The 16,935-nt window shown below is 51.6% G+C and overlaps 8 protein-coding genes across 8 annotated transcripts; 3 read left to right on the top strand and 5 right to left on the bottom strand.

Annotated features, from left to right (window-relative positions):
- Positions 1-318: 318 nt before the first annotated feature.
- On the bottom strand, positions 319-2,574 carry TRVA0_024S02256 (uncharacterized protein; the record flags this gene model as incomplete). Its single annotated transcript, XM_076685429.1, has 1 exon — positions 319-2,574. One exon carries the CDS (start codon positions 2,572-2,574, stop codon positions 319-321), a length of 2,256 nt encoding a protein of 751 aa, XP_076540435.1.
- A 914-nt stretch (positions 2,575-3,488) lies between these two features.
- Positions 3,489-5,477, top strand: DPB2 (DNA polymerase epsilon noncatalytic subunit; the record flags this gene model as incomplete). The annotated part of the gene is made up of 1 exon (XM_076685428.1): positions 3,489-5,477. The coding sequence occupies one exon, from the start codon at positions 3,489-3,491 to the stop codon at positions 5,475-5,477; it is 1,989 nt and encodes a 662-aa protein (XP_076540434.1).
- Positions 5,478-5,737: 260 nt separating this feature from the next.
- On the bottom strand, positions 5,738-6,727 carry BET2 (Rab geranylgeranyltransferase BET2; the record flags this gene model as incomplete). Its single annotated transcript, XM_076685427.1, has 2 exons — positions 5,738-6,631; positions 6,677-6,727. The coding sequence occupies 2 exons, from the start codon at positions 6,725-6,727 to the stop codon at positions 5,738-5,740; spliced, it is 945 nt and encodes a 314-aa protein (XP_076540433.1).
- Positions 6,728-7,332: 605 nt separating this feature from the next.
- Positions 7,333-9,063, bottom strand: DPL1 (sphinganine-1-phosphate aldolase DPL1; the record flags this gene model as incomplete). The annotated part of the gene is made up of 2 exons (XM_076685426.1): positions 7,333-8,899; positions 8,948-9,063. 2 exons carry the CDS (start codon positions 9,061-9,063, stop codon positions 7,333-7,335), a joined length of 1,683 nt encoding a protein of 560 aa, XP_076540432.1.
- A 138-nt stretch (positions 9,064-9,201) lies between these two features.
- PRP4 (U4/U6-U5 snRNP complex subunit PRP4) lies at positions 9,202-10,718 on the top strand (the record flags this gene model as incomplete). The annotated part of the gene is made up of 2 exons (XM_076685425.1): positions 9,202-9,232; positions 9,310-10,718. 2 exons carry the CDS (start codon positions 9,202-9,204, stop codon positions 10,716-10,718), a joined length of 1,440 nt encoding a protein of 479 aa, XP_076540431.1.
- Positions 10,719-11,007: 289 nt separating this feature from the next.
- HDA3 (Hda3p) lies at positions 11,008-12,915 on the bottom strand (the record flags this gene model as incomplete). The annotated part of the gene is made up of 1 exon (XM_076685424.1): positions 11,008-12,915. One exon carries the CDS (start codon positions 12,913-12,915, stop codon positions 11,008-11,010), a length of 1,908 nt encoding a protein of 635 aa, XP_076540430.1.
- Positions 12,916-12,973: 58 nt separating this feature from the next.
- Positions 12,974-14,115, top strand: AOS1 (E1 ubiquitin-activating protein AOS1; the record flags this gene model as incomplete). Its single annotated transcript, XM_076685423.1, has 3 exons — positions 12,974-13,001; positions 13,056-13,113; positions 13,176-14,115. The coding sequence occupies 3 exons, from the start codon at positions 12,974-12,976 to the stop codon at positions 14,113-14,115; spliced, it is 1,026 nt and encodes a 341-aa protein (XP_076540429.1).
- Positions 14,116-14,352: 237 nt separating this feature from the next.
- On the bottom strand, positions 14,353-16,655 carry SEC23 (GTPase-activating protein SEC23; the record flags this gene model as incomplete). Its single annotated transcript, XM_076685422.1, has 2 exons — positions 14,353-16,599; positions 16,653-16,655. 2 exons carry the CDS (start codon positions 16,653-16,655, stop codon positions 14,353-14,355), a joined length of 2,250 nt encoding a protein of 749 aa, XP_076540428.1.
- Between the last annotated feature and the right edge of the window lie 280 nt (positions 16,656-16,935).

Raw genomic sequence — 16,935 nt, 5'->3', positions numbered from 1 at the left:
GTATAGAGTCCCAGAAATCAGCCACCGCCATCAGGCCCTCCTTCGTATTGAGCAGGGTCCGAAGGCTGAGATCTGGCAAGGAATTAAAGTACTTCGCACGCTGGTCCTCGTAGTCAGCGCACTGCAATAGTTGCTATTCCCTTGCAAGCCTAATTTTTTCTGATCACAAGCCACCCCTTATAGCAATGCTTCATTATTAGGAGTTACCCTAACAATCGCTGAATAGCTATAATTAGAAAAAAAGATAATATTCTATTACTGTGGTTTTGCAGAACTGCATGCCACAACTGAGATCGAAATAAATAACAGTAAGATCAACTAAACGAGGCCAAATCCTTGAGAATGCTCCAATGCTTTATACAGCTTCTCCCTTAATTCCTGCTGGGTATCATATTCAGGGAGTAACAGACGGGCAAAACAAACCGAAGCAGTAGGAAGTTTCGAGCTATCTGATCCATTACGCTGGATGGCAAACGGCAGCCTATTCAGCCCACCAATCGGGACTCTTTTAGAACCAGTAACGAATTCAAGCAGTAGTCGCTTTTCGATTTCATTGAAGCCTTTCACGATAGACCAAAAGAATCTTACTGTAGGCGAGTCTTTGCTGAACCCGTCCAAGTAATCCGTGTTGCGTTCCAGATCTCTGATGTTGATTTCAGCTGTACCTTCCACAAGTTCCTTCAAGTCCTCGGTTGCCAGGATGTTTAGCAATTGGTCCGATATGACAAACTGGAAGCCATTAATAAACGCCTTAATATACGGTTTAACTGAGGTATGCAAGCGGTGAGTGAGATACTCTCTGACGTATTGATGAACGTTAGAATTGGTGACTAACCCTCCGTTAAACGTGTAATAAGAGGGCAGCTTATCGACAGTAACGTTATCTTCACCGTCGACTTTGTAAGAGAATTCAAACGTCAGCCCCAATTCCTCGACATCGCCATCATAAGTCAAAAGTTTTTCAAGCGATCTCGCCAATTGAGGGAAGAGATCCACAACATCGGAAATGTCAAAGTAAGATAAGTCCTGTGTTTTGAGCATCTTGTAGAAAATGTCAGGGAAGCGAGTGTCAATGACGCAGCCATTATACAAAGCCAGTCCAAAGAGAACGCCCAAATATTCAAAAGTCTTTGGTTCACCGGTATATCCAGGATTAAACCATGCCATGCGGCCATCCGATTCTTCAAAGAAGCCATGGCCAGAGTTGATCAACAGATATCCCAACGCTTCGAAGAATTCAACCTGCACTCCGCCGTGGTCAGCAGCGATCTCTCCAACGCCATACCGCACCTTGAGTGGTCGCCTAATCATGTTGTCCACTTGAAGCGCCTTGGATAGACACGCTACTGCCGAACCGATGGCATTATCTCTGTCAATATCCATGATAAAGTACTTCACCGACGCTAGCGATGGTTCTCCTAGCGGGCTTTCGGGCAGAATAAACTCAGTTTTCGACATGACCATGTCGATGTTAGATAACCTGTCTCGTGTTATACCCATTTGCCTCAGGCAGCCGTATCGGAAAAGCAGGTACCGCTCAGACTGCGGGAGCAACTTCGGCATCTGCGGAATATACGTTGCCGGAGATAAGCTATTCGAGTGGTTGTAGCGGCGGAAGAATGCCTGAGGTGGAGAGTGAATTTCGAGTGAGAAGTTGGATCTACTATCTTCCAAGAACGATAGCACATTGTGGGCGCCTCCAAATGCAACAGAGTAGGGCGACCAGACGGGCCAGTACCCGAGATATCTAATGGCCGAAGCTTCGCACATGCGCCTAGCCATCTCCCCTCTGGGTACCCTGAAGTTTTGTTCTGGCGCATCGAAGATGAGCGGAAGAGGCAATGCATTTGACTTTGAAGTGGACAAAATCGTGCCAATTAGGTAGTCTATGCGGCAAATTCCCTCCTCCAAGCCACAACCAATACACCACTGGCGATGCAATTTTAGGACATGCAGCACATACCGGTCTATAGGGAACTCGGTGCTCTGATAAAGTGAAGTAACGGCGCAAATATTCGTGGCGAACCGTATAAAGTCGATCTCTGCATGGGTAGTATACAGTCTCAGTGCTTCGTCGATATCGAAGAGAACTGACAATGCTATCAGGCCCTCTCCTTTTACAGCGATTTTATATTGCCCCAGCTTAGTAAAGATCGTCTTTTTCACCGCGAGTATGAGTTCATTCTTCTGCCAAGAGTCGTAGCTCCTGGTATTCCGCAAAGAGAGGGAGACGTTGTACCGTCTTTCACCGTGATCCCACTGGTTGTATACGATATTAACATCTCTTTCGAGATCATAGTCGAGCATAGTGGTCTGGAGGGCGGTACACAGCCCACTAATGCCTCGTGCAGAAACCAGCTGGGATGCCAGGGAAAACGCAGCCGAGGGCTTTACCTTTCTTGCGGCGAACAGCCTTTGGGGGTTGGTGAAGCAGAACGGCTTGCGGCAGGTTTTGTTACCGCAGCCACGGAGCACCTGGAAGACGTACCGTCTCACCAGCTGGTTCGTACAAATCCCATTGTCGATCAGGATTTTGTCCCCTGAAAATTTAGGCTTTTTTGACGAAATAGCCATCTCTACAGGGCTTTTTGAGACCAAGTTTGGCCGTTTGAACGGTTTGAAATGATGAGGCGACGTGAGGTCGGTCCTCTGTGGGACATCAATCGCCGGAGCTGTGACTACGGAACAGATCGTATCTGGCCGCTAGGTGAACTAGCTCAACAATCCCTCAGAATATTGTGATATTTAAAGGAAATCAAATAGCTAAAGCACTGGGTCCAGTGAAAGGCCTTTAATGCCTTTATTATTCTGTAGGGTCCGTTCAATGTGATCTAGCTAGCTAGGAAAGTAAACTTGGGTCAATTAGTGAATTCATAGCAGCAGATCAGTGATCCCGTGACCCATAAGCCAAATGGACAGATCACGGTCAAGATAGTGGTTGTTATACACAATATAAATTGATTATATTGTGCGTACATATTTCAATTAATCCTGCAAACTGGCCGAGCCATAGCCTGACCACGGGATCCGCCTGATTACTTAAGTTAGCTTAGTCTACCTGCTCCCCTTGACTACTCAAAAGAATTGACTGAAATGGTAGGCAAGAGCTCAGCACCGGATGACAGTAGTAGCCTTTATTTCTCCAAAAGAGATTGGAATACATTCTACTGATATTTATGCTTAGTCACTTAAGTTAGAGTAGCTTGGCTGTTCTCATGGATCACTTGCAAGCCGAATGACTAAATGGCGGCAGGGACCTAGCGCCTGAGGAGAGTAGGTAGCCTTCATTCCTTCCAAAAGAGATTTGAATATTCATGAGGTACTATTGAAATATTTTGTATAAATTAAATTGGAATATGAAGGATAAATCACAAAAAGTTACGCGAGCTCGCCTCAAATCAATTAACGCGTCTCGCGCTCGACGCGTCACGACAATTTCATTTTTCAACTGATCGGTACGCGACAGAGCAACAAGAAAATAGAAGAGAATGCCTGATCCGTCGGCCCCAGCAGTGCTACCTACACAACTTACTTCCTCCCAAGTGCGGCCAGTGGCCTACCGAATTCTGTCAAAAAAGCATGGCCTCAATTTGAAGAGTTCTGGGCTCGAAGTGCTGGCGAAGACGCTGGGGAGACGGTTCGGCGTTGACTGGCGGGGATCCAAAGGCGAAAAGTTCCTCGATGAGATTGCACGGCGATGGAAGGAACAGGATCGTGGCCTCTTCATGGACGGGGAGCCCCTTTCGGCTGTTATACGAGACATAATAAATGCCGAGGCTTCCGTCAATCAACAGATCGCGCAACAGAACTCAGAGCCAATCCCGGCCCAACGGTCCAAGTCGAGCTTCAAGCCGTTCCACTGGACGGACTACTTCCAAATAGTGAACGCACAGGACCAGCCCGCCTACCGATACAGCCCTTCGCGGCACCATTTTTCAGCTCCAGAGGGCATCCCTAAGCTCATAGGATCAGCAAGAGCCCGCGTAAACATGTTCTCGACGCGGTACCATATACTCAATGATAGGGTACACAGAGATGAGGCGTTTTTAGCCCCAAGCGTGCAGAGTGGAGGCTCCAACTACCACCAGATCACGCTAGTTAAGAACATGCTTGGACGCAATAACTCAGACTTCCTGCTACTGGGTCTGCTTACGAAAGGAGCCGATGGGGAGTTCTACCTACAGGACAGTTCAGGCAGGATGAAGCTGGAATTCACGCCGGAAACCGCGCCTTCGGATCAAGTATACTTCACTCCAGGGAGCTATATCCTGTGCGCCGGGATTTACTACAATGAGCGGTTTATCGTTGACAGCTTTGGCCCTCCGCCCCCAGAGAAGCGGGAGGTGACTAGAAATGCATATGGATTCGTCGACTTTCTGGGAGTTCACAGTGCGTGTAATGTTACGGCCTCCGGATCAAAGGCATCGCGAGTCGAGCGAATTGACAGAGCTTTCGAGAAGCAGCTGCGACAGCAGGAGCGTCAGCTCAACCATAGAATGGTCATCCTGGGTGCGAACATTTTCCTCGACCAGCTGAGAGTGTTGGACGGTCTGAGGAAGGTGTTTGGACAGCTTGAGGCTGAGGCCGAGCAAGACGGACAGGCTCCTATCTCCGTCATCTTTCCTGGTAGCTTTAGCTCTCTGCCGTACCAACCCAACGGTAGCACAGCCAAGTATAAAGAGTCGTTTGACATTCTTGCGCAGGTCATTGCCGAGTTTCCCACTCTTGCGGCGAATTCTATGCTGGTGTTCGTTCCCGGGGACAACGACCCGTGGGCGGCATCATTCTCTTCAGGAGCCACGCCATCGTGGCCAATGTGCTCCATTCCATCAATCTTCACCAACAGAGTCAAGCGGGCAGCTAAGAAAACAGCATGGGGGTCGAACCCGACGAAGATGACCTATATGTCACAGGAGATCACAATTGTGCGGGACGACTATGGGGCCAAGTTTAACCGGAACAGTGTTGTATTTGGCAAAGATCCCATTATTGAACCGGCTCCCCCTACTGAATCAAGCATAACAACAGCAGCCGCTATGGAGGTTGATGAATCTACACAACTAACTGAGAATTTCGACGGAAAAGATGACGAGGAAGAGAGAATGGCACAGAAACAGGGAATAGACTATGTGGTCAGTCAGAGTCAGAAGACGTTTGACGTCTCAGTAAAGCGCCCACAGGTATCGCCCGAGCTTGCGGAGGCGCGAAAGGTTGTCCGTACTCTGCTTGACCAGGGCCATCTATCGCCGTTCCCGATCACGGTAAGGCCTGTGTACTGGGAATACGACCACTCCCTCTATCTGAGCCCATTGCCGTCAATGCTCATTCTTGCGGACCCGACCACGCCACAGTTTAAAGTGACCTACGAAGGGTGCTATGTGGTAAACCCAGGCCCATTCCTGGAGAAGAACCGGGTCAATTGGCTGGAATACAACACTAGCGAAGGCATAGCCTACGAGAAGTTTTTGTATCTCTAATTAATTCAATATTTATAGCTGTTTGCTAAATGGTTGGCTTGAATACAACGCAGGCGAAGGCGAGTCTTTTATATATCTAACTATTTCAAAGTCGTTTGCTAAATGATTGGCTTGAATACAGCGCAAGCGAAGGCGAGCTTATATCTCACTATTTAGAAGTCGTATGCAAATGATTGGCTTGAATACAACACAAGCGAAGGCGAGTCTTTATATCTCTAATTATTTTACATAATGCTGAATGAGAAGGTGCCGAGAAATTGCTAGTATTCACTGATCTTTTTGATCTTATGCATCATTCTTTCTGGTAAACAGTATGTCGGGTTGACCAGGTTGAGGTTCTCGTATCCAAGCAGCGACAGCCCTGCAATGCCAAATATAGTATGGAATACATCCACCATATCGCCCTTCCTGTCGGCAATTCCACCCGTTTCAGGGTCCTGAGCCTCAAGGATAAACTCCTTCAGCTTCTCACCGTCTATCCACTCAATTCTATCAATGATCGACAATGATGATAGCACCCACCAACTGTAGCAAACATCTGGCAGCTTCTCTGGACGCCCATTAAGCCCTCCTGATGCCACCTGTCTTTCGCTCAACCACCACCCCAGCAAATCCCTGTTCACAATGTCCAGCCGCCCTAAAATCGACAAGGCCGCCACACAGGTGAATATTTGCGCCGAATGGCTTTCAGCCCCGGGAACGAGGCCAAACCCGCCATCGAAGTTTTGGCAAGCAGCAATGAAAGTGACCGCCCCTTCTGTATTGAATTGGTCCAAAGTACCAAGAATTGAGAGGATCTGGGCCGCAATGTACACGAACCGCGTATCAATCTCGCCGTATTCATCTCCCATAACCTCTCCACCCTCCTTCTGTAGCCCAACTACGTATTTCGTCACTTTATCTGCATCTATCCTGTCCAGCGCATCCAGAATGAATAGAATCTGCACTGCGGACAGGGTGTACAGGATATGAGCGTCGTGATCCGGATGGGCTCCAAATCCTCCGTTCTCATGCTGGCATTTCAGCACATAAGAGATGACCTCGTCTCGCGGGAGTGCATCGACTGCGCCCATCATATCCAGAGCCATGAGACCCCAGTACAACCCGCTCATCCGCAGGTGTTCGCTGAACCAGTACTCCAATTCATCGTGTTTCTACAGGCGGTTAGTTAATCCCACATCCCAAAGCGGGTTACTTACTTTGTCGAGCGACTTGATGTACTCGATGTGCTTCTCGCGCAGGAACTTCATGGCCACAGTTCTACGCCTGGCTTTGGCAAGTTCACTTAGATGCTCCCACTGACGACACTATCAGCCGCACGGTTAATTCGCCGAAAAATATTGGGAGCTCCCAGGCTGGCTGGCCAATCCGTGGTCGAAGTATAGAGCTTCGAGAGCTCATAATACATTTTATCTTTAGTAATGATCCCCCCAAACCCCCTTAATGCAGCTCCGCGGTGGGGCTTTCAGGCTAGAATTCATACACTCCACTACTGGTACTAATGGGGGGACCAATTCCCCCAAACTCCCCTGGTGCACCGCTTCGCAGTGAGTTCTCCTAGTAGCTAATAAATTATCAAACAAGAAGCCCTTGCCTTCAATTGACTTCATTGGTACTCTTTTAGTTGCTTTATTTTTGTGCCTTAACTGCTCCATTATTATGCCTTCAATTGCTTCATTATTAGGCTTTCAACTAGTTAATTGTTATCTGGATACCATCGCTACTAATTAATTTGGCCGGGAATAGTTGCCAGTTGTTTGTAATTAGAGGCTCTCCGCTTCGCGGAGCTATGGGGGTTCGGGGGCTGGCCCCCGAGGACATCGAGGGAGAGGAGCTTAGCGTAAATGAATATCAATTATAACTTATATAGATTGTCAAGGAAACCTTCAGCGATCTTATCGGCCACTCCCACGGTCTTGACGCTCCCAGCCACGCCATAGAGCGCAGCAGTGCCGTGAGAAGAAGCACCAGTTGAGCCAGAGTCCACAAGCTCCTTGACCGACAATTTCAAATCAGAAAGGAGATCGTCGACCACCGGAACAGTGAGTCTCGTGCAGGCGATGTGGATGGCCTCTGGGTGCTGCAGAGAGTTCAGGTGCCAGCCCTTCTTCGACATGGTATCAGCGAGATCGTAAACGTTGATGGCGTCCGAGGAGAAGGCAACGACGGAGGCCATGGGGTCGCCGACCACGGAAAGCTCGGGGATCTCGTCGGTAACAACCCTCTTTATCTTCATAGCGGCGCCAACAATGCTCTTGCAGCTTTCGAGGTACCCATCGCGGCCAATCTTGACCAGCGTCGCCCAGCACCCGACCATGAGCGCACCAGGTCGAGAGCCGGCGAGGGTTGGGGACGCGTAGAGACCGCCAGACCAGTCAACGTCGACAAAGTACTGGTAAGCTCTTAGCTTGGTGTCACGGTACATGATGATCGAAGAGCCCTTGGGTGCGAAGCCGTACTTGTGGGTGTCACACGAGATGGAAGTGACGCCAGGCACTCGGAAGTCGAACAATGGCGGGTTGTACCCGGCTTCCTCCAGAAACGCGACAATGAACGATCCCAAGCAGGCATCGACGTGGAGAGGCAGGTTGTACCGCTGGGCGAGCTTGCTAAGGCCCTCAATGTCGTCGATGATGCCGTGCGGGAAATTCGGGGCAGAACCGGCTAGGAGCACAGTGTTACGGTTGATAAGCCGCTTCACGGCCTTGAGGTCTACCTTCATAGTAACAGGATCCACCGGGGCATGCACCAGCTTCATATTGAAGTAATAAGCGGCCTTATCGAACCCAGCGTGAATCGTAATAGGCGCAATGATCTCCGGCTCGGTGACACCCCGCTCATGGTACGCCTTCTGCCTTGCGGACAAACACGCAAGAAGCAGAGACTCGGTACCACCGCTAGCACTCGTTCCGCACGCTCCTTCAGGAGCATTGAACAGTTTGAGAACCATAGACACGACTTCAGATTCCATCTTCCTTACTCCCGGGAATACGTCCGGATGCAATTGGTTCGCCACAGAGTACCGGCTATAAGCCTCGGTCTGGATGGCCAAAACCTCAGCTCCACCGTGGTACACTGTACCCGAAACCTTGCCGCCTTGCCAGTCCCCGTGCTTCATTTCCGTGTTGTTCTTGTCCAATTCAGCGATGATTCGCTCATCGGACCATCCCTGAGCCGGAAGCTCTGGGTAGAACGTCACGCTACGATCAATCATGTCACTCTCTACCTTATCCAGTACCTGCTTAAGCTCGGCTTCCACCTTGGGACGCACAAATGGCAGGTTCAGGAAGACTCGGAACAGCTTTCTAACCGTGAATCGATACAGGTTCTTAGCCGATTGGACGACTCCATGGCCCCAGACGTACCTCTGGAGCTTGTCTACGTATCGCGCTACGATCCACGCGAATACTACGTCTCTAGCACTGACTCTCGGTTAATCGCGGAATTCAATCAATTGAGCATTCGCTTACCATTCAAAAGGGGAGGCATCGCGGTAATGGTCTACAAGGAGCCCTGCCAACTGGGCAGAAGTCCTCGCAACCCCCTGCACGCCTCGTTGGAACACTGGCGACGAGTATGGTTGCATTTCGTGGTGAGATAAGCCCGATCTACGCGAACCTCCAAGTTATATAATGGAAGGTGGGTTCCGCGCGGAGACCGGTAGAACGACCACTTTCGCCGTTCCGGGCTTGGATTTCGGCTGGCCTTTATTGAAGCTTCGGAGATGGCAGACGGAATGGATATAGACGACCTGCGTATGTTCCTTTCCTTGTTAGAGGTTGTTAGAGGCGGTTCGGTTGCAGTGGATGATGGACTAACCGGTGTGTGATAGCTATGGTGCACGGAAGTGCTCCGGGATCAAGAGAGGCCCAGGAGTTCCTGGAAAAGTCAGGTATCCTCTCGCAGGGGCAGTCAATTCCTGTCCCGACAAACGACCAGAGAGTTCGAGAGATCCTGCGTCTGCTAAGCGAGCCGGTGACCTATTTCGGCGAGGATAAGGGCGATCGAAGAGACCGGTTAAGAGAACTGCTCGTAAAAAGACAGCGGGAGGGCGAGGATATATCCGTATATGTTGGCGGGGAGGAAGAAGAAGAAAGCGAAGAAGAGGAAGAGGAGGGCGAATTCTACACTCCAGGGGACCCTGAATTGGCCGAAGCGCGTAAATTCATATTTGAGCACTCGAGAGAAAAAGCAAGAAAGAGGCTCGAATTCCAAAAGGAGAGCAGTCAATTAGGATTGAGGGTTCACGTAGAACACAGGAGAAGGGTCAATGACCATCTAAAGTCTTTCGAAGCCCTCGGAACGCAGTCTGGGTTCGGTCGACCCGTATCGGCTACCAAGTTCGCGCCTAACGCCCAATTACTAGCAGCTGGAGACTGGAAGGGCACAATAAAACTTTTCTCGCTGCCTAATCTAAAGGAAACATTAAGTATTGAGACCAATGGAGGCCAGATAGGCGGGCTAGCATGGCATCCCAATGCAACTCTGGGTCTTTCAAGCTCTGCAGCCAACCTAGTCAGCGGCGGAATGAATGGCGACGTCCATTTGTGGGCCATTGAGAACCCCAAATCCCCACTGGCTACGCTTAAAGGCCACACTGGAAGAGTCTGTAAGGTAGACTACCATCCGACTGGCCGCTTTGTGGGGTCCGCATCGTTTGACACTACCTGGCGCTTGTGGGACGTAGAGACGGGCCACGAGCTCATCGTCCAGGAGGGTCACTCGAAAGAGGTATATGGATTCAAGTTCCACGATGATGGCTCTCTAGCGGTCTCCGGTGGTCTGGATGCCATTGGTAGAGTGTGGGACTTACGCACTGGCCGGACGGTCATGATCCTCGATGGGCATATTAAAGCGATCCATTCAGTCGACTTTTCGCCCAATGGGTTCCAGGTCGCTACTGCCAGCGCTGATAACAGTGTCATGATATGGGACATGCGCCAAATGAAAAGAATATATACCATCCCAGCTCACAGCAGCTTGGTTTCCGAAGTCCGGTTCTTCAGAGGAGCCGATTTGTGGACAGAGGGGAACCCAGGGCTAAAGGATACTGGCACGTTCCTGGCTACCGCGTCCTACGATAGAACGATCAAGATATGGAGCAGCGACAATTGGCTTCACCAGAAGACGCTCAATGACTCGGAGAAGATATTGTCTTTGGATATCTCGCCAGACCAGCAGTATATCGGCTCGGGACGGTGGGACCGCTACGTCAAGCTATGGGCTCCGCCAACTATGTAATATATTAATTGACCTCCCCCCAAAACCCCCCTGAGGCTCCACTTCGCGGAGATTGTAACGGGCATTTGTAACGCTTTGTTACGGGGGCTTCATTGCCGACTGAGAGTTTGTTACGGGTGTATCTAAAAAGATTGTTACATTGCTACTATCTCCTAAGACGCAGGGGTCTGGGGACTGGTCCCCAGCCACGGGAGCTCGAGGGCTGGCCCTCGAATACACACCATAGTTGAAGCTAGAATAAGTTATTCCTGTATACAGGGAGAATATTTAGAAAGTTAGTAGGTAATGGTTAGAGGCGGTCTGTGTAGTCGGAGGGAGTCTTGGACGGGCTCAGCCCGCGCTTCGAAACGCTGGAAGCTCGAGATCCGCGAGAACGGGTGCCTTTCGAATTATCGCTCTCCAAAAGACGCTTCATGTGTTCTTCCAGAGCCTGTAATCGCGCATTGAGCACGCGGATCTGTTCGTCTTTCATGCTTCGCTCGTCGTCAAAAGCGAGCTCCCGCAGCTTGACCATCTCGCCTTCAGCACGCTTGCGCAGCTCTGCGTTCTCGGCCATTGCGGTCTCGTATTTAGACTGGCTCTCCGCTGCCTGCGCCGAGGCCCTCTGGTACTCAGACCGCATGTACTCATTCTCAGTGGCCTGGTTCTGCAGCCGCTCCTCAAGGCGCTTGATCTCGGCGTCTTTATCGTTGAGCTGGGCCTGGAGTTTGAGCAGCTCGTCCTTTTCCGGAGACTCGGCAGCCACTACACTCCTTAACTGGTCAAGCTCTTTAGTGGCTTCTTCCGCGCGGGTACTGGCTCTTTCGGCATCAGCAACACATCGCTCGGCGCGTCGTTCGGCAAACTTGACTCGGCCGAGGAGCTCGTTGACTTCCTTTACTTTGTCGCCCATTTCGACGGTCAGGCTTTCGACAGTGGCCTGGCGACTGCTGGCGGACCGCCGGAAGTCCTCTATCTCCACCGCTTGGCGTGCAGTCTCCCGTAGCAGGCTCTCTAGCTTTCTGAATACGCCGGCGCTGAGCTTCTGGCTCGGTCCGGAGGAAGACCATCCTCCGTCAATGCCAGGCTCGGGCTTGATGAATTCCACGTCTCGCTTGAGCCGCTTGGCGTCGTAGAAGCTACCGTTATCCGTCTCCGGGGTGGTCTCGTCTTCGCCGACTTCGGTCAGCAGGCTCTTCTCTACGTCTTCAGCTGTGTACAGAGCTACTGGAGGCAGCGGGGGCAGGATGAAAGGGGTTGATGGGTTATTGAGCCACGGAATCAGTGGAGCAAGTCCTTGATCGAACACATACTCGACTGGACTGGGGATCTCGCCGACTTCGGCTCTCAGGTTAACCACGGCCGCCAGGACCTTCTTGAGACCTTCGTTATCGTACCGACTCTTGTCGACATCGCCCAAAAACGCCTGGGAAACGTGCTCAATGGTGTTCATGGGGATAAATCGCAATACAGGAGCTTCGTCGGTCCTTCCCTGGTGTCTCAGGGCGCTCACGTGGGCGTCTCCAATGTTCACCGTTTGATCAAAGCTGATAACAAAGTGGAACCGCTCAACGCCCCTATACGTAGATTCCAGCGGATAAGAAGGTAGAATGTGCAATGTCGACAGGTCCTCATCCAACTGGGAGGGTTCCCTGAGGTACTGGCCCTGGTATCTACGGTAATTAAGAGGTTTCCCGAGCAAAAACGCCTCGATGAGATCAATGCACTTCCCAGGACGGACTATCAAAGCCACATGGACCTTTAGGTCTTTAATTATGTCCAGAACCTCTCCCAGAACCTTGAATTTGCCTGAACTTCGCGCAATGGCAGCAGGAACTTCCTTTAACAACAAACTGTGAGGAAGCCCCGTTTCCACCAGCAGATACGGGTGGGACGCCACCAATTGCACGTTCTGGTACAGCGTATCCAGAGATTCGGGCATAACAGGCTCGTTTGTCTCGAAGAACTTGAGGATGTCGCTATAGTGAGACGAGATGACCTGGTCGGTCAGCACCATCTGGGACTCGGTCATCGGCACGGGCATCCAGTAGTCCCCGGACTTTTCAGCGTAGAGCGGGATGTCTTCCATCACGGCATCCGTCTCTTCCACCGCCAGCACCGGCGGAGTGCCGTCGAGAATCCTTCCCAAATCCATCTTCTTCACCTCTTCTGCAAGGTTGTCGTCAGTTGGGACAAATTCGCGATCACCATCTTTCATATCTCGAAGACCGCACTAAAGGTAGACCATCTTCATATACCGTATTAAAGCGATAGAAATGCCCGAAAAAGAGGAAATTTCGGCAGGTAAGTCTAATAATATTAAGTATTTGGTTAGACTAATTATTGGGCGTTTTTTAGATGAGGTCGCGTTGTATGACCGCCAGATCAGACTCTGGGGCCTCGAAGCCCAGAACCGGTAAGTATCTCCATCGATATTACTATTATTATTTCTAAATATTAGATCTAACAATGGTGTAGAATGCGGAATTCGAAGATTCTGATTGTGAATCTGGGCGCTCTGGCGGCCGAAGTGGCCAAGAACATCGTTCTGGCCGGCATTGGATCGCTTGTTGTCCTCGACAACAAGACCGTAGACGCCCAGGATCTCGGTGCAAACTTCTTTCTCGAAGAGAGCGATATCAAAAGTAATCGTGGCGAAGCGTGTTTACCGCGTATCCGAAAGCTAAACCCGCGTGTCGAGGTTTCCGCCGTTAGCCAAGACGTGACTTCCACAGACCCTGAGTGGTTTGGCCAATTCGACATCGTCGTGGCGACAGAACTCAATTACAACGACCTCGTGCACGTGAACACAGCTACTCGAAAGTCCAACACCAAACTCTATGCCGGAGGGCTTATGGGGTTGTACGGGTACGTATTTGCCGATTTGGTGGAACACCAGTTCAAGATCGAGCGGGACAAGCCCAACGTAGTCACAAAAATCGGCCCAGAGACCGACACGCGGTCAATCGTCTCCTCTTCTGTGAGAAAAGATGGTCATCGGCATATTGAAACCGTTGTAAAGGCTGAGAAGTACAAGCCACTGGAAGAATGTATTACCAGTTCTGTCGGTGGTAAATTCGGCTCACAGTTTAAAACTAGACAGTTGTTGAAGGTCCCGCCACTTCTGCCTGGTTTACTTGCCTTGTGGGAGGTTGAAAAGGCTAGCCAACCACTATCAGCGCTCGATAAGGCAGCCATAACTCAGGCAGCGGCTCAGTTGGGGGTCCCAGAGGGCGTTATCACTGATGATTTCCTCAACTGCTTCTCTGTGGGCTCGGAGGTGTCTCCAGTTGCGGCAGTAGTTGGCGGTGTGCTGGGCCAGGATGTACTGAATGTTTTAGGCCAGAAGGAGCAGCCCATTCAGAACTTATTTATTTTCGACGGTCAGACCAACGACGGCCCTATTTACGCTCTATAACCTCCCCATAAACACTCTTCTTCTCCAATTGACTTGGGGGCCAGCCCCCAATCCCCCGTAGCTCCGCTTCGCGGAGGAATTGTACCTGGGTACATAGGTGAACTTTGCAAAGCGGAGCCCTTGGGGGGTTTGGGGGGACCCCATGAACATTGGGGTCAATAGACATGGGGGTCAGCCCCCAGACCCCCGTAACTCCGCTTCGCGGAAGGATAGTGATGGGTACACATGTATAGATCTCTACGAAGTACCGGCGACGGCGAGTTTCTGAAGATGGGTCATGAAAGTCTGCAGACTGACATCGTCAGTGAGCACAATTGCCGAGCCGCCGCCGCCATAGCCAGTCGTCTGGTGCGTGTTGGACGGGTTGAGCTTGGAAAGCAGGAATCGAGCCTGGGATCCGCCGGCGTCAGTATCAATGAATCGTGGCAATGGGAATCGGTCGACCAGCAAGTCACGCGCCTCCTTTCGCGGCTCCTCGAGCAGATCCTTGAAGTTAGCGTAGTCCTCCTGGTCCTGGTACCCGGCCTTTCGCCACTGGGCAATGGTCTCGCCGTGGAAGATGAGAATGTGGAAGAAGGTATCGAGCAGCAGAATAACGTCCGGCTTGATGGAGACTGAGTCAAGGAGCACCGGCTCGGGCTCCTGGTCGATGCTGAACGAAATCAGCGTCGGCTGGATCATGATAAGCGAGTTGGTCAGGTCCTCACGGTTAAGCGTGTGTCGGTAGAATGCAGTCTCGTCGGGCGAGTTGTTGAACACCTGGAGGAACTGCGACCGCCGCAAATGGAACATAAACTGCGGGTACATACTGAAGTTCTGCGCCAGCCGGAACGACGCAGGATCATCCTTGCGGTAGTCGGCGAACTTCTGGCACAACCGAATGAGCATGCGGTCCGTCCACCGCAGAATATCCTGGCTATCCTCTACGTCGGCCTTGTATACAGCGATTCGCGACATAAGCACGGCTGCTGCCTCCTGGTCGAAACCAGCGGCAATTGACGGGTCGCCGCCGGAGACCAGGTTCCTTACTACGGTCGTTACGCGAAGTCGGTACGTGCCGCTCGAGTGCTGATAGTGCGTCAGGTACTGGATAACAGCACTCTGCGCAGAAGGGGCGCCCTGGGTGGCGACTTCAAAGAAGGTGGCATAAGTGTGGGCCGGAGTGATGGAGCACATCTTCCAGGAGCACGTCTGGCCAATGCCAATCTCCGTATCGGCGACAGACGCCGACTTCTTGTTGAGCGACACGGCGTGACCAATGAGGCCCGAGATCTTGAGGTCTTTTGAGGTTAGCACGTCCATCGACGCGTTGAAGCCCATAATCAGGTTTCCTTGCTCGTCCTTATCGAAGATCTTTTGGAGCGACTGCCGGAAGATGGCCGTCGTGAACGAATCAGAGAGGATAATTACACCACCTGTCGAGTTAGAGAGGGACTTCATCTCCTGCATGCCAATCTGGTCGTAGCATCCAGCGACAATGTCCACGGCATGGCCATTGGTAGACGCCCGCTTCGCCAGAGCCTCATAGAACTTGAGCGCCTTCTTGTAGTGCTTAGCAGAATCCCGCTCAATGTCGTGATGCGATCGGATCGCTTCCGTTAGCTTCGGGCCAACGACCATTCCGGGGCCCTCAGTGGGTGGACCACCGGCGAAGAACATGATCCGAGCGCCAGAATTGGGGAAGGACTGCTCGAGCAGTGATACGGCGACACTAAGAGCAACACCACTGCATCGCAATGGACGCATCTGGCTTCTCGTTGGCCACGGATCCCGCTCCAATTGCTCCAGAATGTTGGTCAGCTGGAACTCACACTGCTGAAGCGGCATAAGGAACCGCGAGAACGAGGGCACTGCAGGCCTGTTAATGCCTCCCTGGGGCCGGGGAGCCAATCCAAGCATCTCCTGCACCTGCTTAGCAGTGTATTCCTTGTTACCACGAAACACAAACGCCTTGTTACAGTTGGGGTACCCCAGCTCATGCACCTGGGTCATTGCGCCAAAGGTGATGAGGCCTACGAGTGCATTGGGCGGGAGCAGCGACAGGTTCACGATAAGCGTGTCCTTGAGCGCCTGCAGGTTCTCCTCGTCCTGGCACGTGTCTACGACAAACAAAAAGATGGGCGGAGTTTGGACGGGCCGCGACAGCACGTACTCAATGGTAGTGCTGGCAGGCAGCAGCTCGTGAGGCAATTCGCTCTGCGAGATGTCCTTATAGTGGGGCGGAAGCGGGTTCCGCGACAGGCAGAACGGGCAGATCCAGATCCGAGCTCGCAGATCAAGCTGGCAGAACGGGTTCAGCACGGCCCGGCATGGTGCTCGGCACGTCACAGGTTCGTACTGGAGCACGGGGAGGTCCGGTTTCGTCTTGAGTGGCGTATAAAGCGCCGAGATGGGCACCACAGTGCGGGTAGCCTCGAGCTTGGTGTTGGGGAAACAGTTCCAACTGAACCGCACCCCATCCGATTCCTCGTACTGTTCAAAGTCCTTTTCCCAATTGTTAACCTTTCAATTCTTCAATGCTTGCATCAATTCCTTACCATGAGCGCCGGTCTTCGATTCAATCACCAAATGGCAGATGGTGAAGGAGGTTGTCTCGTTCTGAACAGCGCATCAAAATCCGGACGGCCCCTGGCCTCCTCGGCCGCTTGCGCCAGCGTTGGGACATCATCACATTTTTTAGTGTTGGGACATTGTTCGCAACAGGCTTGTTACAGCTCGTTACGGACCCCAACTACGTCTTGCGACACCGGGGACCAGCCCCCTGACTCCCCCCCTCCAGAAATTATGGATGGCGGGAAGAGAAACCTCCGCGCAGCGGAG

Source organism: Trichomonascus vanleenenianus (genome assembly GCF_965637985.1).
Source record: "Trichomonascus vanleenenianus strain CLIB 3782 genome assembly, contig: TRVA0_024S, whole genome shotgun sequence".
Taxonomy (NCBI): Eukaryota; Fungi; Ascomycota; class Dipodascomycetes; order Dipodascales; family Trichomonascaceae; genus Blastobotrys; species Blastobotrys vanleenenianus.
This window is presented reverse-complemented; position numbering and strand designations above follow the sequence as displayed.